This window comes from Apteryx rowi, unplaced genomic scaffold (genome assembly GCF_003343035.1).
Source record: "Apteryx rowi isolate R43461 unplaced genomic scaffold, aptRow1 scaffold_86, whole genome shotgun sequence".
NCBI classification, from domain to species: Eukaryota; Metazoa; Chordata; class Aves; order Apterygiformes; family Apterygidae; genus Apteryx; species Apteryx rowi.
In genome coordinates, this window is record NW_020451160.1 from 1,695,439 (window position 1) to 1,721,647 (window position 26,209).

General features: G+C 49.7%; 3 protein-coding genes and 1 long non-coding RNA gene across 4 annotated transcripts in view; 2 read left to right on the forward strand and 2 right to left on the reverse strand.

The window, feature by feature from the left end:
- Window positions 1–21,992, forward strand: part of ACSF2 (acyl-CoA synthetase family member 2) — a 38,229-nt gene extending 16,237 nt beyond the window's left edge. The window contains exons 11-16 of the mRNA XM_026090427.1: window positions 18,744–18,851; window positions 18,992–19,143; window positions 19,688–19,829; window positions 21,250–21,360; window positions 21,582–21,650; window positions 21,750–21,992. Of these exons, the coding sequence (XP_025946212.1) occupies window positions 18,744–18,851; window positions 18,992–19,143; window positions 19,688–19,829; window positions 21,250–21,360; window positions 21,582–21,650; window positions 21,750–21,800 (633 nt within the window). The 3' untranslated portion in view covers window positions 21,801–21,992. The remainder of the gene's footprint in view (window positions 1–18,743; window positions 18,852–18,991; window positions 19,144–19,687; window positions 19,830–21,249; window positions 21,361–21,581; window positions 21,651–21,749) is intronic.
- On the reverse strand, window positions 1,515–9,417 carry CHAD (chondroadherin). The gene is made up of 4 exons (XM_026090448.1): window positions 8,626–9,417; window positions 4,234–4,397; window positions 3,862–4,007; window positions 1,515–1,596 (listed from the first exon to the last, which is right to left on the reverse strand). The coding sequence occupies exons 1-3, from the start codon at window positions 9,403–9,405 to the stop codon at window positions 3,866–3,868; spliced, it is 1,086 nt and encodes a 361-aa protein (XP_025946233.1). The 5' UTR covers window positions 9,406–9,417; the 3' UTR covers window positions 1,515–1,596; window positions 3,862–3,865.
- A 458-nt stretch (window positions 21,993–22,450) lies between the features above and the next one.
- On the reverse strand, window positions 22,451–24,472 carry LOC112977733. Its single transcript, XR_003257625.1, has 3 exons — window positions 24,198–24,472; window positions 23,434–23,508; window positions 22,451–22,932 (listed from the first exon to the last, which is right to left on the reverse strand). It is a non-coding gene; the product is annotated as an uncharacterized LOC112977733 (long non-coding RNA).
- Window positions 24,473–25,577: 1,105 nt separating this feature from the next.
- Window positions 25,578–26,209, forward strand: part of RSAD1 (radical S-adenosyl methionine domain containing 1) — a 4,544-nt gene continuing 3,912 nt past the window's right edge. The window contains exon 1 of the mRNA XM_026090588.1: window positions 25,578–25,616. Within this exon, the coding sequence (XP_025946373.1) occupies window positions 25,578–25,616 (39 nt within the window). The remainder of the gene's footprint in view (window positions 25,617–26,209) is intronic.

Sequence of the window (26,209 nt, forward strand, 5' to 3'; positions counted from 1 at the left end):
AGCAAGCCAAAAAGGGCTTTTTTGTTTCGCTTTAAAGGAAATAACTTCTGCCTCAGTGCCATGCTGTTTGTGAATGCTGAGGAAGCAGACTGTTGTGATGGATAAACACATGGCGCTAGGAGTCAGATTACGCCTGTTATTGTTGGCAGATCTGGACCTTGCCAGTACCAGGAGTTTTCCAAGGATGACTGTGTGCTCTGGAATGGACTGGGGCAGTCCAGGGCATCTGTGCTGGAGCAGTCTCAGGGACAGCCAGGGGTTTTTCCTAGACATGAAGCACTTGATGCTGATTTCAAAACACCAGGGACAGCCCTGGTACCATTCCCTGGACTCAGTCAGATGACAGCCACCTATTTTTATAGTAGGCCTAAGTTTGGCCTCACAAAATATTTTCAGACATTACTACAGTGGCCAGGATTCATTAGGTGTCTCACATGTTCCTGCTTTGCAGAAGGCAAAATAACAACTCTCCTCTCCCAAGCAATCACCCTGCCTGTAGGATAAAGGAGAATAAGTCTATATTTGTACCACCACTCTCACGTTACTTCTGATCCACCAGCCATCAGACAGAGTCATGGAGACTTGTTGAATTCATCTTTGCAGCAAGAGCTTTATACAGAAGATGTACATAAGAAAATATACAATTTGATTTCTATATAGGAGACAGAGGAGTTTTCATCCTCTTAAAGGTCATTTACACTCAGTTACAGAGGAATAAATATATATATATTTATATAACTCTTTAGGATAAAAAACGCAGTTAAGTTGCAACTGTGGTATTGTAATAGCCATGACAATAAACCACAGTCATCCTGGTGTGTCCTGCTAGATCCTCTGGAGTATGGGCAGAGAGAGGAGGAGGGGTGCACAAGCAAGGCCACATGGTGCACACCTTCTCCTCTTGGACATCTATGCATCTTGGTGGACCCACATCGAGTGGGAAGGGAATCCAATCTTCAGATCGCTTCTGTTTCAGGGTTTCCCAGTACTGCTTCACTTAAAGATTTCTGGCTGACCGAGAGAGATTGCTCCCTTTTGGAACAAAAGGGCAGCTCTCTCTCAGGGCCACTGTTTCTTGGACATTGCTTCGCCTATCATCCTCAGCCCTGACCTGCAGGGATCCCCTCCGTGGGTAGGCAGAGGAGTCTCTTTGCATGGGTTGAGACTGGTTTTCCTGATCGAGCAGCTGGGGTTGAGCTGTGGGGGAATGCTCTTACCTTCCTACTTGCTTCCACTCCGTTGGAAGGGGAGAGAGAGACAAACGGGCTGATCAGGGATGCGGGTTAGGTTGCCTCTGGGAAAGATGACTGTGTTTTACCGGCATTCTCTAGGTTAGCTTGTCTTAGTATGGTCATGCATAGTTTAGTTTTAAAAAATGCCTCTTTTAAAATATATAGATGTCGAAAAAGATTGAAAAGGTGGATTCCATCCTGCAATCAGCAGAGAAGCGGGGATTCGGAGGAGGCTGGAGGTGTTTGGATATATCAGAAATGTATCCTGACATGTAGGAGAAGCTTAGGGAAGGACTCAGAAGAAGTCAGTAGTTTTCTGATGGTTGAAGTGACCGGTCACCAGGACAGGCCATACTGGGACCTGCTAGGAAAAAAGATCACATTTAACATGTTTAAGGTTTGTTGGAGTTTTTTTTACCCCCAAGGAGATAGTAGACACTTTTTTTTAACTCTGGGTGAATGAATGAAGCCCAGGATTGAAAGTGAAGAGTTAGGGAGTCATTAAGAGTTCCCATTGTAAAGGAGATGGGTAAGTTCTGTCTCTGACCTCTTCTGCCATCTTGCTGTGTGACTCTTGCGTGTCTTATGCAAAGTGTTCACAATCAGTTACCTAAAGGAAGGAACCCAAGAGCTACATTTTCCAGAGCAGTGAATTGTTTTGGTGCCCAGGTTCTAAAACTCCAGAGCGGGTAGATTTCAGAAACTGCCAAACAGCCTTTCACCTAAAAGGTGGTCCCTGTACGGTGACCCAAGTCACTGGTTGTCCCTGAAATACATATCCCAATAACTGACATCTGAGAAAACTGCCTGGCTCTGAGATGCCTGAGTGAAGTTAGAGAGGCCAGAGGTACTTCATATTCCTTAGAATCGTGTCACTGCACTGGAGTGGGTTTCCATGCCTGCATTTTGGTACTCACACCTGAAGGTACTTAGCTTTGCCTTCTGTAAAATGAATAGTTTACTGTTTCATTAAAATTTGTAAACTTATTTGAGAGTGTTGCATGGAAGGTGCTATAGGAAAGCCAGGGTTTTTTTGTTGTTGTTTTTACTCTCATAATGGAGGAGTGAACTGGGATTGAGTTTAGGCAGGGACAGAAGAAAGTTAAGAAGGGCCAGGGCTGTAAATAAAATATATTTAAGTATTGTGGTTTAGAAGATTGAAGTTTTTCCATCGTTAGTGCGGAACTTTACCCGCCCTGTATGTAATGACTGGTATTTCCATTTCTAATCCATAAAACCTCTGGCACTACAAGAGAAATAACCACTTTAGGAAGACGCACAGCAGCTGGCATCATCCCTGACATTTTGGGCATAAATTTACTTTCTCCATCCTGTTATGCATATTCTTAATGAATTGGGGAGCAAATGGCCATAAATGGACTTCAGGCTTCTGTCTAGTCCTTTCTATTAGGAAATTGCATAGTGACAACTCTTGTTCATACAGTGCAAATGCAGGGTCATTGCACTTTGCCTTACCAATAAGCAAAGGTCCCTTTCCCAAGAGCMTACAAGCTTAGAGGCTCATCCCAAGCTCTCTGGAATACATGCAAGCTTCAGATCTAGTTCTGGGATGGGAAAAAGCAAAATGCTTGGAGTAGAGTGAAGGCAGTTGTGGGCTTCTTGCTATTCAGTGTTCTGGATTTAATACTCCTAGTAGCTTTCAGTTGTTGAAGGTGTTTGTGTGGTATTCTTGCACAGCTGGTGTCTGGACTGAGAGATGTCAGCAAGCTCATCGCTCAGAGGAGAGTCAGCCCTTTCTCCTGAATTGCCTTCTGGCCCAGAACACCTTATTCAAATAGTATTTGCTGTCTCAAACCTCCCTCTTCTGGGACACTCATTTCAAGGCACCAGCCCTTGTTTTTAAATACCTGAGCGTCTTGGATGGGAACTTGTAGTTGTTGACAGGTAGGTGCTGGACTGAGAACGGCTCCTTATGGAAGACATCTATTTTCATATGGAAGGTACGGCCTGCAGCCAGATTTCCCTGCTGTGTCCTGCCCTGGATTTCAGGCCAGACCTGGGAGGACCTTTACAAGGGCCCAAGAGCATCCTAAGCACTGCAGCCTAAGCTCTTCCTGGCCAGGACTGGTGTTGATGCCCCCTTCCCTGGAAACAGAGCTGTGGCCATCAGTTTCTGCAGACGGCCGGCTGTACTCTGGCATGGCAGGTGTCTTTTGGTCATTATGGCCTGCACCAGGTTTAAATGAGGGGCAAAAGACTGAACATCTCCAATTTGTTAGAAAATTGTGTGTGTGATCCCAGCTCAGGATAGGAGTGGGCCAAATCCACCCTTGTTTTGACATCTAATTACAAGTTGCACCCTTACTTGCTGCCCAAGGCTTGTCTTTCATTCTGTGTTTGTTTTATGGGATTGACTTCATCCCTCTTGCTCCAGGCAGATTCTCTGCCTGCAAGCCTGTGGTGTTATCCACCATTGCCAAGGAGACGGAGCAGCTCTGAGTGAAGGCCTCAGCAGGTAAACGGATGGACTGTTTTGAGCCAAACCCTAGTGTCACTGAAGTCCGAGACAAAAGTCCCGCTAACTTAGGTGACATCAGGGTTTGCTATAGGTGTGTGTAAAAAGTGACTGAAAGCTATTGCTAGGAAGCGGTTCTGTGAACCATCTTACATGTTTAATGGCGGCTTCCCTTCTTGGACCTCTTGGTGGGGAGCTTGCAGGTGCGGAGTGCAGGGGTGTCTCTGATCGACTGCCCCCGGTACTGCGCTGGTGTGGAGCAGGTCTCCTCAGTGCGGGTGCGGTTGCCTTTCAGCCACCTGGGACACAGGGAGAAAGAAGGTCGAGAGCTTACAAGGGGTGCAAACTACCAGAGACGGCACTCGTGCTGCAAGCAGAGAGAGCAGACTGGAGAGGGAATTGCTGAGCGCGGGTGCAGTTTTCAAGGGTCTCCTCTTGCCCACTCGGCTCAAGGGGGCCTCCCTTGAGTGGSCCCCAAGGGAGACCCTGAGCAAGAAGGAGGGATAGGTGTGAGAGGTCTCTTACTTGCGCAGATGTGCTAGCTGGCAGTTGCAGTGCCAGGCRTTTTTGGAGAGCGTCAGAGTCTCCATTTTGTCGAAGGGGAAGTTGCGGGGCAGCTGGCTGAGCCGGTTGTTCTCGAGGTGAGCAGTCTTCAGTGCAGTCACACCAGCAAATGCGTTGTCTGCAAACTAAAGCACGAAGGTTTATGGCTGAGCAACACTGAATTAGGGAAGGGGAGATGTTTTCCCAGGTTAAAAACTTTGGTTCCTCTGCTCAAGACTTTTAGTGACATAAATGTGGAGAGAGCAAGAGAGAATGAAAGGGGAAGGGGAAGTCCTGGTCCCTGGAAGCTCTGAGACAGTGATGGAGATCAGACAGGTGGATTCTTGGGTGGCGGAGTCTCTTATCTGAGGAGATCTACATACCAAAACCATGCAGGATTGTTCTTTGCAACGACATCCCTAAATAAAGTGAAGTCTGGCAGCCCTCTTTGTTTGTGAACCATACTTCTCCTTTCTAAATGAGGATATTTTATAGGTATAATCCTTTCCAGGGCTGGAGCTCCTCCCAGTGCCTGTTGCTTTCTCTCTCCTGGAACTGTTGAAGGAGGGAATGTTTGTGGCGTCTGAAGGGCCTGTAGATTTTGGCAATGCCCAGTGGGCTCTGAGCGGAAAGTTACGCTTGGCGTCAGAGTGAGGTAGAAATAGCAAGGCAGGTTTCCAGCGCCTCAACCTCTCCATTCTCCCTCTTTCCTTCCCTGTGATTTTTGGGTTGTATGCTGCAAGATCTGTTTTTTCACAGTTAATGGGTAGGTTTTAAGGGAGAGCCTCTCCTGCTTCACGCACTCAGAACAGAACCTTTGTGCACCAAAGAAAGAAAATTGGCTGTAAGCCCTACTTTGTAGCCCTCTGCTCTCTTCCTTAGGCCTCATATCTAGYATTTCTCGGTCAATAGTTGCTTAGGTTGGAAAGTCTCCTCTTGAAAGCATCAACACAAACTTCCTTGGATGTGATGAATTAGAGAGAGGGTTGTTGACAAAACACAAGCTTCTCTTGGCCATGGCAAACCATTCCTCCCCCTTCTCAAAGCGGGGGAAAGCTTTCTCAACATTGTAGAGAGGAGATTCACTAGATCTACCAGAAAACCCTCTGAGTAAGAACCTGCATTTTCATTTCTGGCCAGAAGCTCACACATTCAATCACACTTCAGACATGACCATCAGGGTGTGTTCAGGCTCTTTTTAAGCTAAAAAGCTTGACAGAGGAAATGTACTATTTTAAGCTGTGAACTTCTGTGATCTTCCAAATTAAGCAATGTTGGATAGGATTATAGCTTTTTTAAGAGACTCCCAGAGTACTCTACAGTTACTGTTGGAAAGGGAGCAGTGCTGTCCTCTGTGGTCCAAATCTAAGCTGACCTTGGTAGGTTTTACTGTGCTGATAGTGGAGCTGCCTCTTAAATGAGATATRAGTCTTGTCTTATCCTTGGCTGCCTACATTGTCCAGGGAGACCCTGCCACTTCTTACAAGGGTGTTAGCCTGAACACCCTGGCCACGTTCTGGTTTGGATAGTGGCATACTGTCTCAGCTTCTTCTACCTCCCCCATCTCATGAGAAGAGTTGGTATCTGCTGGTAACAGCTGCAGTGCTTCTTCCCAGAGTATGTATTTATAAAGAATGTGGGGAATTTCCCAAGTGAAAATCACTATTTAAATGGAGGATTACTGTTGTTCTTTGCTTTCTCTGGCAAAGCCTGAATTTCTTTTGCAGCAGATGTGTAGTGAGGGATGTACTTGCAACTTCCAAGGACTTAATTTCCTTGTTTCCTGTTGATTTACACAGTGGGTCTTGCTCCATGAGAGGTACTCCTATAGGTGACTAGTACAAGTCTGTGATGCTAACAGGGAAGATTGTGCATGAGGGAAACTATGTAGTTCTGGAGTTGCAGAATGGCCTAAGAACTCTTCTTGTTCTGCATGAGTGTGATTTAAACTGGGATAGCTTCATGTGGAATAGTTCTGTACTTGATCAGCTCTAAAATCTTGCAGCCATATAGGGAACAGCTAAGGACCAGATTTTTATGAAGGAAAAATAGCTGCAGTCAAGATATCAGCAGCATTTAGAGTATTCAATAGTGATTTCCTAGGTCRTACGGCTTCTATGATTATGTGTCTTCTAGCAGTGCAAAGTTCACTTATTGGTCATTTGGATACGAGACCTTCTGAAGATTTGAAGAGAAAACTGAGCTGGTATGGGAGCTTTTTTTTTCTGTGGGAGAAAAAAAAAAAAGTAAGCCCTAAAGCTGTAAAGGCCACCTCTGTCAGAGTTGATCCAGTAAACTGGTGTCTTACTGAGCTATAGGGGAGGAAAGGAGGTTCCCAGCTGCAGAAGAGCCTTTAAAGGCCCCATCTATAGGTAGTCACCATAGAGAAGGCAGCCTTTTTTTCTGGCTAGAATTGTTAACACTAGCTTTTTGACCAATCCTTATAAATCTCTATGCAAACCCCTGCAGTTTTGTTGGGGTATTAGGATCCTTTCCACTGTCTCATACAGAGAAACACTTAACTGGCTGCCTTTTAATGTTGTGTTGAGTTCCTCAAACTCTGATGATCCTGGAGTTTATTTCGGATTAGAAGATTAGGAAAGAAGAAAGGTATTTTGCTTGACTGGGCAGAAGCTGCATACACCATCAAAAAGAATCGTGTACATCTAGCTAGAAGTCTTGATGTACAGAATAAGGATTGATAGATACTAATGCAGTACCTCAAACTCTGTTCTTATATGAATGTGGGAGATCTTCTAGTTGACCAGATCATTCCTACCTAAGACTGGATTCAGAGATGTCAAGTTTTTGAGGTGCTTCTTTAATGGAATTAAGGACACTTCTCTGGAGCATCCCAGCATCACAGATTAGTCAAATTTCTTCAACACAAGATGTGGGACTCTGATGCCTCTACATCTTGTACCACATTTAAACTGTAAACTTCTGACGTGTGTGTGATGTGAGTGCCTAAAAGCTGAGTCTCACAAAAGTGATGTGATATCATGTCTAAGTATCCAATGTATAAAGGTCTTCCTTAGGGAGGTCAGCACGTAGTTTATAAATATTGAATTTGGCTATTCCAATCCTGAAGAGGATATTGCTGAGAATGGACAAGGGCTCAAGTATTGACTGGATTGTACCAGACTGTTTTAGATAGTATCATTCTACACCTGGGCTGCGGAGCCGTAATTCTGGTTTCTGAGCCTGGCATTTTGGGATGCTGCGTTCCCCTCGAAAATGCCATGCTCTGTTACTGGCATTTTTCAACAGGTCTGTCCTTTTCTTTACAGGTGCTCTGCTTATCCCTGTGAGGTCTTCTGAGTTGCTCTTTGTTGCTAAGAAATTCCCTTTTCATCACATCTTCCTGGCCCATGGTGGATTTTGCTTTGCTGTGAAGTGCTATCCTGCCTTACCTGGATGTGCTTCGTCTCTGCACTTTTAGCAAAGGATCATCCCAGGGAGAACTGTTCTACTTCACCTGTGAAAGCACCCTCCTTTTCCAGCCCCGTAGGGTACATGTAGGACATGAGGCTGCCATAAGATGTTGCCCTTCTTGTACTGCACTTGTTTCTGTGCTTGCACTGCTGCCTAGTATTTCAGGGGTCCTACTTCAAGTGGCTCTCTGAGCRTGATGTTCCTGCCTGTGGATCATGCTTTCTCCCAGAAAAAGAAGGGGGTTGTTTTGCCAGGATACCTGAATGTCCCTCCTCCTCTCTGGTAGGAACAGGGCCCCTTTGTAAGATGCTGCAAGAGTTCCTCTTGAGAGAGCATCAATAAACAAACCTTTCTTTATAATGTGTAAAGTTGGAAGGCATGGGGGAGGTGAAGGTTCATATGCCTACCTGTCTGAAAGGCATGAGTAAGAAACTGCTGCTATTCATAGTCCCTCCAGAGGAATCTCTTCCTCCTAACTAGCAACAGGTACCAAGGCTGAATTAAGGAGGAAGAACAGTTCAGCTCTGCAAGGTGGCAGTGCCCTTCGACGCCTTATGTACAAAGCAGATGCTTGCCTCTCATCCCATGTCATGTGCGTGGGATGCTGGAAGGTTGCTAATTGTCCTGGAGCACCCCAAATACCTTTTTCAATGACTGGTGTAACCTCAGCTTGGGAGGGAACCTGGTGCTTTCCAAGGAGTTTGATCAGCCCCAGATAATTTGGTTTTGCATAAAGCAACCCAGCTGAAGGGTGGAGTACCTCTCTCTCTCATCCCTCACTTGGACCCTGTCAGAGGTTATCAGCTGGCTAGTGAGGCCAACCGGCAGGCCTGGATCCCCTCTTCTCCTCTTGGGGAGGAACAGTGAACTGAGGGCTCTGTAAAGGAGAAGAAAATCAAGCCCTGTGTTACTTATCTGAAACAAAGGGAAAGGACTCACCTTTTGCAGTTTCATGTTGTCCAGGTTGAGTGTCTGCAGGTAACGCCCAAAGGACTGGAAGGCATTGTCAGGGATGACCTCAATCGGGTTATGAGAAAGCTTCAGTTCCTCCAGCACTCTCAGCTTACTCATTGCATTCACAGGGTAGCTGCTCAGCTGGTTCTTGTCCAGGTGGAGGACAGCGAGGTTTTCTACATCTTCCAGCGCCCCAGGCAGGAGGTTGGTGAGGGAGTTGTCGGAGAGGAAGAGCCAGCGCAGGTCTTTAGCACCACTGAAGACCCCTGGTTTCAGCTCCTGGATTTTATTGCTGCCTAAGTGCAGGATGAAAAGGTTGACCAGAGGGGAGAGGAGCCCTTTGGGCAAGTCTGGGATCTTGTTCTGGTCCAGGTACAGGTAGGTGAGCTCAGACAGGTCATCAAAGGCTCCTGGCTTTATGACACTGATCTGGTTGTCAGTGAGATAGAGGTAGACCAGGTTCTTGAGCCCCCGGAAGGCTCCAGTTGAGATCTCCTTGATACGCGAGCTCTGGAGGTGAAGGGACACCAGCTTTTTCAACTCCCGGAAGCCATTGGTTGGCAGGACGGGGAAGTTGTTCTTCTGCAGGTTGAGAAGCCGCGTTTGCTCAGGCACCTTGGGGATCTTCCGCAGCCCAGCATTGTCGCAGATGACATGCTGCAGGTCTCCGCCGTGACAGTGGCAGCTTGGGGGACATGCCTGCAGGATAGAGGCAAGGCATGCCAGTAGGCTGAGGATACTGAGGAAGAAACCTGACCGATGCATGGTCAGATCTGGAATTAGTGTGGCAGGAAGAGAAGAAGCAGGAGGAGGAGGGAGATGGTTGGGAGAGAGAGAGTGACTGGGTTTGCAGCATGCTGAACACAGCCCTATTTATAATGTTATTAAAAAACAAAATCCCTTCCCACAAACCGCAGGCAGCAGCCAGTTGGAAGCAACTGACTTTGGGAACTTACTGTGAGCTTAACCCCTTGGCACCAGGCAGTGGAGTGTCCTCGGTCCTGCCTGGCCCTGCTGCAGAAGTGGCTGTGCAAGGGTACTTTTCCTCTCTACAGCAAGGATGTAAATGGTCAGGAAGAAGAAATGCAAACTTGCTCTTTGGGGAATCTCTTCAATGCCTGCTGAGCAGAGTGTGCCCAGATTTATYAGTGAGGATGGAAGAGCCTGTTCCTCTTGAATGGCAGCCTTGGGATGGCATAGCAGGGACCACTGCTGCACTTCCCAGCTACCTTGTGCCGAAGCTTTTGGCAGGCTCCTGGGCTGTACGTTACCCTAGGTTTGGGAGAAGCATCTCTTCCTGTTTTCAGAGGAACGGTTCCTGGGGGCTCTGTCTCTTGCTGGCTTTGAAGGAGTTTGCCTGAGCAGGGACTGGGGAGGATGGGAGCAATATGGGGTCATGCCAATGGTTGCCAGCACCGTAGCTGTTCTTGCAATGCAAAATCATAGCTGAAGTTTTCCAGATCTGGATTGTACCTAGGAGTTGACCAAGAAAATGCAAAGATATTCTTAATTTTTATTGTGCCTTTCCTATGAACAGTAGATGGTGAGACATCTGGAGCTGGCCACAGGCTGGGGACCTGTGGGTGGGGAGAGTTCCTAGGCCGAAGAGGAGAGACTGTATGCAAGGCCCGTCTGTGTGAGGGAGCTCTTCTCAGCCCATGGCGCTACGGAGCAGTGGCCGCTGCCTTGGACGGTGGCATGGGCAATGGCAGAGCCTGCAGGGATGCGATGGGGCACAGGCTGGTGGATGCACGGCTGGGGGAAGAGCAGCCRGGAGGACAGTGGTGCACTGCTTCATGCCTGGCTCAGATGTGGTGGCTGGTAATGCCTGTGGCTCCCGGGGTGAGGCTGGGGACGGGGAAAGGCATGGGCGTTGGTAGCAAAGCAATGAAATCGCTGTCAGAGAGGGGACTGGGGCCTGCGCTGGTGCCTGTCTCAGAGCAGCAGTTGCCGGAGTCATTATGCAGAGGCGAGTTAACCGCGGGGGTGTCCCTTGCTCTCCCGATAGCAATGGATAAAGCAAAGCAGTTAATAGCCTGGGTGCCCACTTTTGTGAGCGTGAAGGGAGCGATCCAGGAGGAGTTGTGGGGTGGGGTTTGGAAGTGGAACATTTTGAACTGGTTTCCAGCCAGTTCCTGGCTGCAGCAACAGCTGAGAGCCGAGCACATAACTGTGAGCTTGTTGAATTTTCTGCTCCTGAGGCTGGCTACAAAGCCCCAGTGGAGCTTTTGCAGAGGCGAGACAGTCTCAAGAAAGGGAGGAAATCCAAGGGCTGACTTAGGACACAGACTGACTTATTCACAGAGATTTCTGGGTTTTTCCATTGTTGCAAGGAGGAATTAGCCAGCGCCACTGAGCATGCTCCAGACGGTGTTATGCAAACTGCCTGGCAGCCCATGCGCCTCGGCAGATGTCGGTTTGAATGGTCTCCTTATTGCATGACTAATTTGGGGGAGAGAGGGCTTCTGGGGTGTGAATTTAGGTTCTGATGAGCCTGTGGGGCAGATGGGATTGGCTGAATGATGGTGTAATGTGGGACCTTGGTGCAAACCAGGCCATGTCAGTCCTCCAATATTTGTCAGTCCTGACATGCAACGCCCTGCTAGTGAACAGCTGGGGCTTCGCCGCTCACTTCAGCATGAAGTGATCCTCCCTGCCTTGTCTCCTGAGACGTACTGTTACTGTAGGACCTACAGGCTCCTCCTGTAGGGACCTGCTGCAGCGCTTACTACTGTCGTTACTGTAGTCTTCAAAACTCTTTGGTCAAAATAATGCTGCCAGATATTTTTGCTTATGCCTGACCAATAGATTCAGCAGCCACCCCAATGGTCAGGTGTGGTGGCTCCCAAACCTCCCTGTTTTCCTTCTTTGTCACTCCAGGCTGATCAGGACTCAGTGCCCTGTCAGTGTAGATTGTTAGTAAGACTCAGACCAGCAGCTGGGTGAATGACGGGAAAAGAAAAAACAAAATCATCCCCCCAAATCATCTTTTTCTTTCCACTGACTGATTTTTCTTGAGCAGGTTTGACTGCCTTAGTCTCGCTCAAAATCATCTGTTGAGCAATTCCTGAAAGTTATCTGAGAGCCGTACTTGTGCAGGAGGAATGCATTGGTAAGATTTAAAAGTCAGCCTGTTTTTGTTGGACACTGAATCTAGGTAGCATATCTGTGCTCCCTCRCTGAGTGCGCTTGATGCTTGATACTCTGATACTTGCTTTTGCCATCCCCATATAAAAAGTATTGGCTAACAGCTTACTATTTCTGCAGAGATTTCTTCCAGTGTGAGTCAGAGTGGAGCAAAAAGGTAGTGAGGGCCTTGCAGACTCCATCCATAAATAGATCTAATAGACCGCATGTGTTTCTGGAACAAGACCCCTTTTGGAGTTAAACTGTACAAACTTCAAACCATCCTCTCTCCTTTCATTCTCTAAGGATGTGCTTCCCTTTCCTCCACCCTTTATATGATCGCTGGCTGAGATTGCAGGTTTTGGGGGACGGGGACCATCCCTCTGCATGGATATGGTGTGGCCGGAGTAGTCAGGCTCTGAACTCGGGTAAGGCCTGTACTTTTTGGGTGAAGATGCTGTGATTTAGTTGCTACAACGCTCTGCTAGTGCAAGGTGGGAAGATGTGTTTCTGCCCTGGAGGGCTCCCAGCCAGCCTGTTCGGTGCAGCACAGGTTAAGTGGATGCTGTGTCATTTTTGGTCCTGCTGTGCGATGGCAGCAGGGCAGTGCTCCTGAGCTACTGAGTGTCTGCTTTTCAGCTCCGTTCCTCCAGGCACAAATGTTTAATAAAAGGAAGTTCTTTCTCCTAATGTTTTTGATTTCTATGCCTCGGTGAGCACATTCCTGTGGCAGGAGCCAGTTGGCACCTTCCACAACTGGCACCTCGCCTGGCTCTGGGAGAGGCCCCTGGGCTCCCAGCTGTTTGTGTTTTGAGCCACTCGCTGGCAGGGTCTGGCATTCCCTCCCCGGGTTTCGCAGGCCTTGACTGGGGATGAGTAAGGCTGGCCAGCAAACGCGCAGCGATCCTCAAAAGTTCCCAGCGTGCCTGGTCCCTGCTCATGTCTCGTGGGTGGCTTGCAGTCCGGTGGTGACAATGGGAGCAGTGTCGGTGTTCCCTCTGCCGGGGCAGGAGACCACAGCGAGCTGAGCCCCGGCCAGCCCGTCGCCTCGCACACCCCCCGGGAGCAGAGCTGCTGGGACATCTCAGAAGAGGCAGGATTATCCTACGATCCTCTCTTTCTTAATTGATTAACAGTTCTGCAAACATTCACGGTGCCTAGTAATTTGCAAATGCTTGGCTCCCCTCCTCTCCTTCTCGGAGGCCCTTGTGGGCTAAGCAAATAAATACACTGTTTTTAAAAAAAACAGTATGAATATAGATTTGGGGTGTTGCTTTGGTGCTGCAGGTCAGAGCTGTTTTGATACAACACTGGAGATGGTCTTTTCCATGTTTCATCTTTATTTTTGTTAGTATTAGCARTTCTGTTGCATGAAGACAGCAGCACATGAAATATTCCATGTTTGAAATATTCCATTGTCCACTCAAGCCTAATTTTGTAATTTTGCGGGGAATCGAGATCTGGTCTGTAGGTCAGCGCACACTGGCAGTGACCTCACTGAAGCCAGCGGAGCAACGCTAGTGTAGCTGGCCTTGGGGACCAGGCCTTTTTGTTGCCTGGCGGAGAGGGCTCAGACCAGCTTGGGGAGGTGCCCTGGGCGCCCATGGCATCCCGCTCGGGACGAGCCCTTGCAGAACGGAGGTTCTGCCGCTCCCTGGCACCGGGTGGTGGGGAGGGAGCAGGACAGGGAGAGGCGCAAGCGAGGCCACGTGGCCCTGAGTGTCCCAGGAGGGCTGTTTGTGGTGCAGAGAACCCTCCAGACAGTGTTTGGGGGGCCCTGGTGAGCAACAGGGAGCCCCAGAGGGAGTCCAGGGTCCCCCTTCTTCCAGACAGTACCTGAGAAATCCCTGGCCTTCAGCAACCTGCGAGCATCCCAGCAGTTGTGTTTGGGGCTCTGAGCTCAGACGCGGCTTACCGTTTCTTTTTCACATGCTTGAAGGGTGCCTTGCACTGAGCAGCGAGGGCGCAGGCTGTCTGCAGCGCGTGGCGAGGTGGTGGTGGGTGCACCTCCTTCCTTTCGACTGCTTTCTTCCAGGGCAGCATGGCCTGGGCCCAGTGACATGGTGCCACTTTGGCTCCCCGTTGATGTCTGCCCGCTCTGCTCCCACCCCCTTTCTGATCCCTGGGAGACTTCTGACTTTCCCAAATGCCCCCAGCCATGAGTCCTCTCTCTTCCCAAAATGGAAAATCAGCCCCACTYGGTGACAGCTTCCCTACTTATCCTTAGCCAAAGTGAGACCTACCCATCCCATCTCATTGCTGGGTAGGATCTGATGAGGAGGTGGTTTCACTAGCTGCACAAGCTATGGGAACATGCTATGAAAACATTTAAAATGGTAGTTTATCATACAGCATGGAAACATCAAGATACTGGACTTTTAGACATGTCTGCAGTGGGGGCTGAGCTCTCCAAGTCTGTGGGAATACTACCTTTGTGCCTAGGGTTTTGCCGGGTTTCCTTCTCCAGCAGCTTGGAGCTTTCAGATGCCCCAAACCAGTATTTTTCCACCTTTCCAAAGCACTCTGTCGCTGCAAATTCCCTCTCTCTTTTTGCTTTTTATTCTACTTCTCCCAAACATATTGCCACCCCAGTACCAGGGAGAATAATTGCAGAGCAAAAAACATTTATCAAGCTGCTGATAAAATAGCAAGTAACTGCACATGCCTTTGCTGGTTGCCACTGGGCAGCATTTCTGAAATGTTGGCAGGGCTGGGCAAATACTTGCGAGCCTCAAGACAGCTACTCAGCCTGGAAAGAAGAGAGGCAGCTTTAATTCCGGGCCATGAGGAGCAGTTTGTCCTGGCTGTACAGTAACAGGAGGCCAGTTTTCAGCAGCAGTCTTCTGGACTGGGCRGGCTGGGTTGCCATTTTCGCAGCAGCCTCCTCCCGAGGCAAAGCCATTGCGTGTTACAACACAAAGACAGTGCTTTGGGCACCTGATATTTTTGGGAACATTTTAAGCCCCATCCAAACTGGGACTGTCTGGCAGCTCTCCGCATGGGGAGAAATGCCAGCAGGGTGGCCGCCCTTGGAGGTTTGTCCTACAAAACCTGCTTGTTTGTGTCCTGATGTTTTGACACAAAGATGGTACTGTTGCTGTAGAAGGAAATGAAATCGCAGYGTGACATAGGGCTAGTGTGATCAGAAGTTGTTTTTGCAGCAGTAAAGATGACCTGAGGGTTCAGGAATATTCCAATACAATTTGGGCTAGCAGAACAGCTCCAAAGCAACAAGACACATCCCCAGAGGACAGGAAAACTTGGGGTGATCTTTGTAGTGAATGATTGAATGAGGAAGGATCATTGCTGAGCTAAGAACAGTTTGGAGCTGGCTGCCAAGGGAAGGGCTGGAATTGACTTCAGTGGAGATATTTGAGGCAGACAAAACACTCAGCATGGGCTTAGAGATAATTAAATCCATCCGACATGTTACAGTGAGAGGGGTTCAAAGAGCCAGCTAGAGGTCCCTTAGCACATCTCTTGGGTTGCTTGTCTGCTTTCTGTTGTTCATTACACCCTCTTTGAAGTCTGAAAATCCCTATTATTTCACGGTCAATTTGCGTCTCTTCTCCGAGGCCAGTATTGTCTTCAGTGAAGCTCAGTTTCTCTACATTTTAGTTTGGTGGTTCAAATCCTGGCATCATTCTCCAGTGCAACAGAACCAGAGGGGGGTGAAGAGGGGCGTCCCTGCCCACCATTTGCGGCTGGTGGGTTTTCCTCTAAGGATCTCATGCCCTTCTGTGGACCTGATCTTCCACTCCAACTCTACCCCATGTAACCCTACATGGCGTAATGTAGTTCTAAAGTCAGCCTTTTCATTGCAACYTCCTAATAGCAGTTGAATGCAGAGAGAAATTAATGTTTTTATTGCCATTGAACAGTTGGGAAAACAGGAACACAGAGCTGATGTGACTTGTTCCAAGTGATGCAGTAAATAAGTGGCRCAGGTGGGGAAGAACCCAGGGTCTTCAGAGTCCCAGTTCTACCCACCAGATCAGGCTGCTTCCCAAATGTTTACCGAGGAGGCTGGAGTCTCATTGTTTTTACTTTATTTTTAATTTTTAGACRCTGCCTTCTTCAAGCTGTTTTGCCTGTTCCACAGTGGCCAGTGTTTAAACAGCATTAGCAGGAAATGTTTTTAAAATGTGCTTTAAAAAACACACAGTTCTATTAAGATGTTCTTTTTATTTCCAGCTTAGACAGAGGCTTAGGATTCACAAAGAATGAAAYTCTTGTCACCAGGAATAAGTTAGGAAGCAGTTTGTTTTGGAGCTATCCTTGTCATCCCTGATGGCAGGACTGATCAACTTGCTGGGCATTGGTAGGTCATTTGTGGCCCTCATAGTGAAAGAGGACTTACAGTCAGTTATATTCTGTACTCTCCATAGCTCCTCTCAAAGCCAAGAGTCCTAGCTGGACTCCTTGCCTCTTAAAATCTTTGCCTTGACACTAGATATGGCTCCAGTGGAAATTATGGATCTGATGCAGAAATTACTGGGTGAGGCTCTTTGGACTGAATTATACAGGATGACAAGACTAGATGATCGAAAATGTCCCTTTGGGTCTTGAAAACTATGAATCTTCATGGATATCTCCAACCTTAAATTGGTGCATGGGGTTTTGTGCAAGCATTGTTTCATCCCGTGCTGACTTGAGCTGTGGCTGGGCTGGAAAGCAGGAGCTATTACAGAAAACGCCACGTGTCAGATGAGGGAAAAGAAAGGACAGCATAACTGACACGATGCTTGCCTTAGCCACTGCCTAGATCCAAAGCACGCAAGTGAGGAAAATAATATCTAAAGAGAGAAGAAATCCTATGCTGGAAAARTCAGGAGCAACATCCTAGTTGCTGGCTGTAGGGAGGACGGCTGGCCCCAGGCAGCCGAGGAGGGGCAGGCAGAGCTCGGGCAGCAGTCCCCACGGGAGGCTAAAGGTGAGAGGTTCGGACCTCGTTGCTCTTTGGGCTGAGCTGGGAAGCACTGGTTTCGCTGAGGTTGTTCAAACTATGCCGCTCGCAGTGCTTCGACGTGGTGCTTCTGGCAACCCTGGCCATGCCATCTCTGTTACTGAGGGTGTTTATGGGACATCTAGTGCTCGGGGTATGCAGCTGAGCTTGTGGTGCACGGCATGTTACCAGGTGTCTGGGGGAGACTGGTGCGCCACAGCACCCACAGCAACATCCTGCAGCGGAGCTGCGTGCTGCTGCGTCCAATTAAACTGCTAGAGCAATTTGGAGAGACAGAAAGGATTGACTCAGGATTTGGCCAGGATCCTGGGACTGATACTCCAGTTCCTCCACCAGAATAAAACAAAAAAACACATGCATTGGGATTTTTTAAATATGTGTTTAAGACCTTGGATTTGTGTCTCATCAGTCATTTGATCCAGCCACAGGACTCTTATTAGCAGGTGGGAAAGAAATCCTTTCTGAGCATTAAACACTGTAGGTTTCCTCCCCGACTGCTAAGCTATCATTATGTCTGGCTGGAGAAGCCTGTTTACAGTCGCTACTTTGGGTTGCCAGGCTACTAGTAGCATAGTTTTTCACCAGATGGTCCCTGCAGCACCCTGGAGACAATCTCCTCCAGATCCCTGGCTAGGAAGAGGCTCCCCCAAATCACCCGTTCAGATTCAGGCTGACCCCAGTGTAGTCAAACAAGAGCACCAAAAGTTACAACAGACCCTGTGCCCAACATGAGATCCTTCTGCTGCTCCAGGTTGCTGTAAGCTCTGAGCCCTCCCACCAGTCCCCAGGCCTGCTCAGGATGCCTCAGCATGGTCCTTTGCAAAGTTTGCTTCTAAAGGCAGAAGCCGGATCTGTGTGCCAAGGCTGTAGGAAGATGGTCAACCTCTGTCTGATTTGACGGTTCAGAGAGACTCATGTATCTGTCTTTGAAGATGCAGAGGAGAAAGGAGCAAATACTTCCTGCTTCGGTCCCTTCCCAGCCATGCTCCCCCAGCAAAGCAGCCACTAGTGACAACACGCGGTGTACTGAGAGGACTGCAGAGATCAGAAAAGCACTCTGGCATGTCCCAGTACTGGAATGCAGCTCCCAGGAATGGGAGAYGAAGCAGCTGTTGCAGGAACAGCACTGTGAACCGCAGCCCAGAGCTTCCCAGAGCACCTCATTCCTGGCTCCTGGTGTCTCTGACTTGGTGAACTCGGCAGACCACTGAGTTGGGCTTAAAGAGCTGGAATTTTCCTCCGAGGAGAAGTGACCTTCAGCTGAAGTAACGCAGAGCCTGCTGTTGGGATTAGCAGTGAAAGAGTTTTAGCAGTGAGAAGCCTTTGTCCTGCTGTGATGCTTTTGGTTCGTAAAAGTAGCTGCACTGAGCACTGTGCAGCCTCGTGATGCCTTTACAAGGGTTACAGGAGCTGATGTCTGCACAAAGGGAATTGGAGCAAACAGCCCTGTGGTGGGGGACTTGTCTCCCACAGGAGCCCGCTMCTGGCTCCAGGATTTTTTCCAAGGTTGATGTCCAATGTACCCCAAGCTATAGAAGATGCAAGGTGAACTGAGCACAGCTTGAGTAGATGGCTGCAAGGGCACAAAGGCAGAACCAATATCTGGCAGAGATGGTAGGGAGTAAACAGGAGAGGGCTCGGGGAGATGTGCAGAGGTAAAAAAAGAGTAGGGCAAACCCTGGGGTTSTCTAGGAAAAGCAGGTGGGTTATCAAGAGTAAATGACACCCAAAGTGCCTTGGATGGTGGGAGGTCGGAGAGCAAAGCTGTRCCATTCAGGCGCTTGAGCCTCCTGTCTGCTTGACAAGTTTTTCATGCTGGTAGGAGTATCTGGAAATCCCCTTTAGAGGGCCAAGAGAGCAAAGTGTTTGCCTGTGATGTGAATGACTTGTGGAAACATCCTCCTTCCACCCCAGTTCTCACTTGTGCTCATCGCTAGCTTCATCTTTCCCAGACCTAGATCTGTGCTGTCTCCTTTCCCCTTGAGGAATGTTTCTCTTCTTGTATTTGCAGGTTGCCTATGGGACCACAGAAAACAGCCCTGTCACCTTCATGGGATTCCCCAATGACAGCTTTGCCAGAAGAACTGAGACTGTGGGATGCATCTTCCCCCACACAGAGGTGAACGTGACCCTCCCACCTGCTCCACATTCTCTGYTCACAGCAGACCTCAGCTCATCCTCCCTTTCTGCTGCTGGAGCTGGTCTGTGTCATAACGCTTGGCTTAGCTTCCTGAAGGCCCTGGCTCTCTTCCATTGCAGGCAAAGATTGAGGATTCAGCAACAGGGGAGTCTGTACCTCTAAACACTCCTGGGGAACTTCAGATCCGCGGCTAYTGCGTCATGCTGGGGTACTGGGATGACCCTGCCAAAACAAGTGAAGTGGTCTCTGATGATAGGTGGTACAAGACTGGGTGAGTCTGGAAACATCCCTTCTCTTCTAAGCCTGTCCTGTAGGGTGTCAATGGATGGGGACATATACGTACATGAGTGGTTTGGCAGTGATTTCCGAAGTAGGGAAAATAGAACAAATTTAGCTCTCTGATCCATCCGTCCATCTCCATGAACTTCAGAACAGCCTTTAGCACATAGCCCTCAGTGTGAACTGCCTCTGGAGATGGGGATATTTGCTTCACTGTTGGTGCAATTGTGCCCTTCCTCTGAGAGGGGAAGGACTGCGGGGATATATGCTGGAGATAGGGTCGACCATGGAAGGAATCCTCTTCCCCAAACCAGATGTTTTGCTGCTGATGACAGTGTCTGGCTGTAACAGAAACTCTCTGATCTCCACAGGAGTTTTCTTTTCAGGGTTCAGAAAGCACAGTACATCCATGGGCAGGGGACATCTCAGCTTTCCCCTCCAGATGCTCTGACCTGGCCTTCAGATCAGACTGGCTGGGTGGATCAGTCATTCTTCCACCTAGCTGGGATAGGAGCAGGATTGTGGTGTTGTTGCAGGGACCTTGCGAGTTTGGATGAGCACGGCTACTGCAAAATTATAGGTCGCTGCAAGGACATGATTATTCGGGGAGGAGAGAACATCTACCCAGCGGAAATTGAGCAGTTTCTCCACACTCATCCCAAAGTTGAGGAGGTCCAGGTGAGTGGGAGGGAGGGCGGTGGGCAAGCAGTGATGGTTAATGCAGTGGAAAACCTGTACACAAAGCCACCCGTGATGGCTGCTTGGGACCTGCTTGTCTTCACCTGTTTTCAGCTTCTCCTTTCTTGTAATCTTAGTTGGTAACCAGGAGGGAAAGGCTCATGGCATGGAAAGGGCAAGCAGAGCTCCTGGGTCTGTTCCTATATTTGGCATAGGGCACATAGACATGGGCAAACTCCTGGTGCATCAGCTTCACACCTGCGAAGTGGCAGCCATCACTCTGCTTTGATTTTTTGATTCCCCGTCCACTTTCATAACTCTCTCTAAAATTCTTATCTAGAAAGCACTCTAAAAGGACGGTTTTTACTGATAATTAATTACTGAGCTCTGAAATCAAAAAAGACTCCTCCAATGAGCCCCTGAAGATGAGGAGTTAGACTTAGTTTCATCTGTTCACAAGAAAGAAATGATTTGTGGCATTTAGCAGCTGCTCCCAATCTGCTGGGATTGTTCTCCTCCAGGTTTTGTGCCAGACAAGTCTCCCCATAAATAAACCAGTTATTAAATAAGTGTTGTGCCTGCGCCAGGCTAGCATCTCTCCTTGGAATATTCCCAGTGCAGATGGGTTGCAAACCAGACCTGTTTATGTAGTTTCTAGGGCTTTATGTCACTGCCCTGGATTCAAAAGGACTGACGTGTCTCTAGGATTTTGAGATACCAGTTCAAGGCGGGGAATGACAGTAGAGGACTCTTGAGAAATTGTGCAAGCAAACTTGAGAGAGATCAGGCTTGGGAAGCCTGACTCCCACATCAAATGATCTGATCTCCTGGTAATACAGGGAAAGATCCACTAAGATCTGCCATTAGAAGGGTTATTCTACTTCATCCCTCTCCTGCAATTTCCTCTGGAGATCTCAAAGTATTTTGAATAAGCTTCCCAGGTCGTCTTGTCAGCCGTGAAACCTATTGCCCCATTTTTACAGTTGGAGAAGCAAAGTCACAAAGAAAGATGACGACAGGCCCACGTTATACCTGAGATGACATCATGCCTAGCTGGTCTGACTCAGCCCTCACTCCAGTGACTAATCCACAGTGATTTTGCAGAGAAAAGAAAGATGCTACAGTCTGTGGGAGAGAGCAGCCCTGAATGCCCACACTGCTCTGCCATGTATCTTCTGACAAGCAGTAGGGAGGTCCTCCTGGGAGGAAGGTGTCACGTGGAAAGCTCCCGTGAGATGATGAAGCAGCTCAGACTGCCTTTACAGCAGTGCAGCCCCATCCCAAGCCACAGAGCTCCTACATCCAGCGACGCGGGTCAGGGCCTGTGCCGTGGGCCAGTGCGGGTGCCCTGCAGGCACAGCCAGCGTGTGCGAGGAGACGGGTGTCTCCTAGGGCTCACACGTCCTTCTGTCCCAACCAGGTGGTTGGCGTGAAGGATTCGCGGATGGGAGAAGAGATCTGTGCCTGCATCCGAGTGAGAGTTGGGCAGAAATGCACGGAGGAAGACATTAAAGCGTTCTGCAAAGGGAAGGTAGGTCTTCCACTCGTGTGCCCAGTAATTCAGTACCCTGCCGGACCAGCCCACCCAGCAGCTGCTGTAAATTTGCAGAGGAAATTGCCGTGGTTTAGAGCAGCTTGGGATCCAGCCCTCATAGCCCTGGCTCAGCACCGAGCGGTAGGTACYGCAAGCAGCATATGTGCTGGATGTGCTGTTCCTTGCAGGCTGTGGAGCTGTTGTTTTTCTCTTTCCAGATCTCTCATTTCAAGATCCCCCGGTACGTTGTGTTTGTGAATCAGTATCCGCTCACAGTCTCAGGCAAGGTATGAGACAGGCTGGGGCAGGGCAGGCATGATGGGCAGAATTTGTTTTTGCTGTCTCTTCTCTGATTCTCTCCTCCTTTTCTCTGCWCTTTGTTCCAGATTCAGAAATACAAGTTGAGAGAGCAGATGGAGAAGCATCTTGAGCTCTGAGCTCAGGAAGACAGAACCAAGAGAGGGATAAATTGGACCCACCCCAGCCAGGTTTGCATCTCCTTTTCACCTGTKCCAAGCAGCGGAGAAGGTCTCTCTCTGACACAGTGCTTATGGCACTTTTAGTTATTAAAAGTTATTAGTTATTTAAATCTATTAAAACAAAGAGACTTTGTTTCACCGCTTGGGTTTGTTTCTTTGCCAGAAGAAATACTGGGGTATGAGGAAGGGATGCTTATTTCTAGAATTCTGTCCTGTTACTCTAAGAGCTTATGAAAGTTTTAAAATCTTTTGTCTATTTAACCAGTTTGGCTGCAGCCATTTCAGAGGACTTTGTGGCCCTGAAAAGACACTCCAGAAGAGCACAACTGACATTTTAAGTCATAATAGCCTTGCCTGGCTTCCCAAGATAGGGGAAGTCTTCTCTGCTTGGATTCTCAGGTCTCTTAGGTCATATAAAACAGCCCAGTGAAGTGACACAGCTGATATGAAACTCTTGAAATAAAGAGCAGGAGCTTTACAGCATGAGGCTTTGAATGGGAAATGGCTCCCAGCAGCTGTCTGGAAAAAGGTAGCGCTGTTCCCAGGGCTCTCATAGGCGTTCTGAACCGCAAAAAGAAACTTTTCCAAAATATATTTAGCGTTCTTTATTTTGTTGTTTTGGACAAGATAAGACAGCAAGCATATTACAGGAATACCAAACTTCCTGTCCCATCAGAAGTATAAAGCAGAACATACCTGGGACAGTGTTTTTACGGGAGTTATTTGGTACCTCCCAACCATGAAACACTGCATCGAGAAGGTGAGGAGCAGAGCTCCCCTGCCTGCCCAGCTGCAGTGTCCCACTCCAGCTGGAGAGCGGATAACATTGCTGCTCATGCTGTGTCACGGACTCTCCCGTCTGTCTCCCCTGCTGCTTTCTTGTTCTCAACGCTTCCCAAGCACTGCTAGCAGCTGGGCCTTGACATTCAGGGTGGTGCTTTCTTCAGTAAACGGGGAGAAATGGTGTAAAAGGGAGAGAGACAAAGTGTCAGCAAGGCCGCTGCTGATATCAGGTCTTCCAGCTGGGCCGTGGGCTCTACCCATGGAAGCAGACCAGTTGGGAAAAAGACCCATGGCTCGTGTTTGGATTCTGAAAGAAAAAAACATGAGACTGTTAGCGTCAGACCCTGAAGATTTGGGCCCACCCTGAAGTGCTGTCGCCTTTTCGTAGYGTCTTTCCAGATAGTACCTCCACCTTGCCCAAACTGCTGTTGGGGCTGGTGTCAGCATGTGCACTGGCTTCTTTCTGCCCTGCGGGGCATCACCTTGGGGGTAAGTCTGATGTATGCAAGCAAAACTTGAGTCTACTCACTGCCCTGGTTTTAGGATTCCTTTTAAATCTTCCTTTTTAGAGGAAGAACTGTTGTGCTGGATTACAGTAATTGCAGTCAGTGATCTCCTTGGAGATGCAATGGATCTCTAGTCCTGATGTCTAAGAAAGGACTTTTTACCTTCCTTTGCCTCTCACAGTATGAACCCCTGTGTGGGATAGGATGTCTTTCAGTAAGGGGAGTTTCTCCTCTGGTTCCTATCTGATACCTTTATCCTTTGTACAGTCTTTGCGTTCTCCGGAAGTGCGCTGTGTACTCACTCGMATTTGGAGTCCCTGCAGCTCGCATGTAGGAAGCGAAGGTGAAGTCTGCTCTAGTTTGCATCGGTAGACACACTGCCAATGAACACACCAAGAACTGGGTTACAAACAGCACCCCGAGATACAGACACACCGCTCAGCCCCCGTCTGCGCTGCTGCAGCTCCCAGCCGTGCAGCCCAGCTGAAGACTCGCTCAGGAGGAGTTGCTCTGCGTGTGCTTTTCGGCCAAAACCAAAATCCAGGAGCCCCGCTCCTTAGAGCAGAGCGTTTCTCCCGGAGGTGGTACCGTACYGTCCGCAGTTACAAGCCACAGCAGAACGTCTTTGCCAAAGAAGTGCCCTGCAAGCCGAGGGGCTCGGCGCCGGCGCTCTCCCTCTCCGCAAAACGGTCGGCAGCTGAACCCCTTTCCCCGCGCCATCCCCATGCTGCTGCTCCGCTGCCCTGGCCTCATTCAGCCCTTGCCTACCAGGAGGCCTTTCACGAAGGCTCATGGCCATGTTGGAGGCTTTTTGAGATAGATGTGCTCCAGGAAACTGAAAGCTCTAGCCATCCTTGCCCTCCCATCGTGCGTGGCAAGGTAGCAGCGTCCTGTTGCTAATTCCCTAACCCTGATGCGAAGCAGTAAGCTAAACGCTCTATTACCATCCTATTACCAGGGTCCTGAGCTCTCCTCCCCATCAAGCACTTTGAAGGAGAAGCTTGACTACTGAAACCCCAGTGGGATGTTGTCCTCCCCAGCAGCCCAGCTCTCTGCAAATACTCACAGGGAGTGAAAGGATGAGCATCGCAGCTAGCAGCATAGCCTCAGGGTGCGAGGCCATGTGCAGGCTCCAGGACTACGGTTCCCCAGACCTGCATCTCGCTCTTATAGAGCTCGCTGCAAGCTTGGAAACTACCGGCGGACGGGGTGGGATCTTCCAGGCAGGCAAAGCAAGGAGAGGGTGACGTCAGAGGTGCCTTCTAGTCACCCATGCTCCAGCCTGGAAACAGGAAGCTGCGGCATGGGTTTCTCCCTCCCTTTGTCGTAGATAGTTTTCACTTCTCCATTTATATTAATAGAGCAAATAATAAAAAAAAAAATCTTTGAATGCCAATACCRGCTTTGCAGAACCCTGAGCTGAGCTGAGGCGCGACTGTGGCTCTGTTCTCAGAAACGCCGAGCAGGCAATACCCTGGAAAACCCTCCTCCCGCACCAACCCTTGAGAAAGAGCCAGATTTCCTGGGGGCAGGCGGGAACTGCTATGCCAGTGAGTAACCGTGGGATCCCGGGGCTGCGGGGGCTGCAGTGCCCTTCGCCCCACACCCAGCAGTGCCAGGAGTCACTTTGGGGCAAGGCAGGTGGGGACAGCGGTCAGGAAAGGACGTTGTCCCCAGGATCTAGCATCCTCACAGTGACTTGGGGCATGTCCAGCCCAGCAGAGCCACCGGCATGGCAAAGGGACGACGTTTGGGCTTTTCCCTCACTGCACCCCAGCGCGGGCCCGGCGAACGGAGAGCGCCATGTGTAGGCACGCACAGGAGATGGAGATGGAATCAAATGTAGGAGGCGATCCTGGAAGTGCCCAGTGCAATTGTGATGGGCTGCCAAGTGGGTATTCCCCCGGCACGCTGCTTGTGGACAAGGAGCACGTGCAAAACCTCCTTCCCGGGGCACCAGGAGCAAACAGCACTTTCCTTTCTCGCTCTCCTCTTTTCCTTTCTCTTCCYTTCCCAATTGCCACCCTGTCCCCTAGCACTGCCGTATCTCCCCGGCCCTGCTCGCACCCACCACCCTGCCAAGCACCCAGTTTAGCCCTGACCGCCTTTGGGGACAGTTGGCTCTGCRGTGGTTTCTCCCTCCGGAAGGGGAGCTAATTGCTCCAGCTTGCTGACGCCGGGCGAGGGCTGGGGACGCTCCCCTCGGCCGCGGAGGCTGCCGCTGCGGAGGYGGCTGGGAACCCTCGTTTCCTGCCCCGGACCTGCGGTGCTGCTGCCACGGGCAGAGACGCTCTCAGCGAGAGGTGGAAACGCTTCATACGTTTAGGAGAGCACTTTGGGATGAAAGACACCATATAAATTTAAGTTCTTAATAAGAACAACCTGGAGCAGCTCCAAATTTAGCTTAAAGCAGGAGAGAAGATTCCCCCAGCAAAGGAAACCCAGGATGACACGGCTGCGGTCGTGCCAGGACGTGGTGGCTCCTGTACCAGCATCAGGCCAAAYGCGGTGCTGCATGTGGCCTTCCTCCCCAAACCCACCGGCTTCAGCTAAGCTGCCGAGAAAATGGGATTTTAAAGGGCAGGAGGCTGAGGCTTTGCTGCACCAAGCTCCGCTTTCCAGCCAAAGCCCGGCTCCAGAGGCCAAATCGAGGCGTTCAGCACGTGCAGCCCAGCCCAGCCCCAAAGGACTTGAGCGGCCGCAGCAAATGCCGCTGCGCTGGCGAGAGCTGGGAGCAGCCGTGGGCTGCGTGGTGCGAGGAGCAGTGCCAGGAGCAGGATCCTGCCGCCCTGCACCCCGGGGTGGCCCCGGGGCCAAGCAGCACTGGCTGCTTGCACTGAAAAACACGCCTGGGACCAGCGGGCTCCGGCGCAGCTGCGCTCGCACCCAGTGCATGGGGCCTGCGCACACGAGTGCCTTTGAGCACCACCCCTGCCGCATGCTAGCCGGGGTGTCGCTGCCGGGGGTGCACGAGGGCCACGGGTGCAGGGTGCAAGGAGCCAGTGCAGGGCTGGGTGCACACAGGGGTACAGGGACAGGCACAGGATGCACAGAGGGTGCAGGGCTGGGTGCACGCAG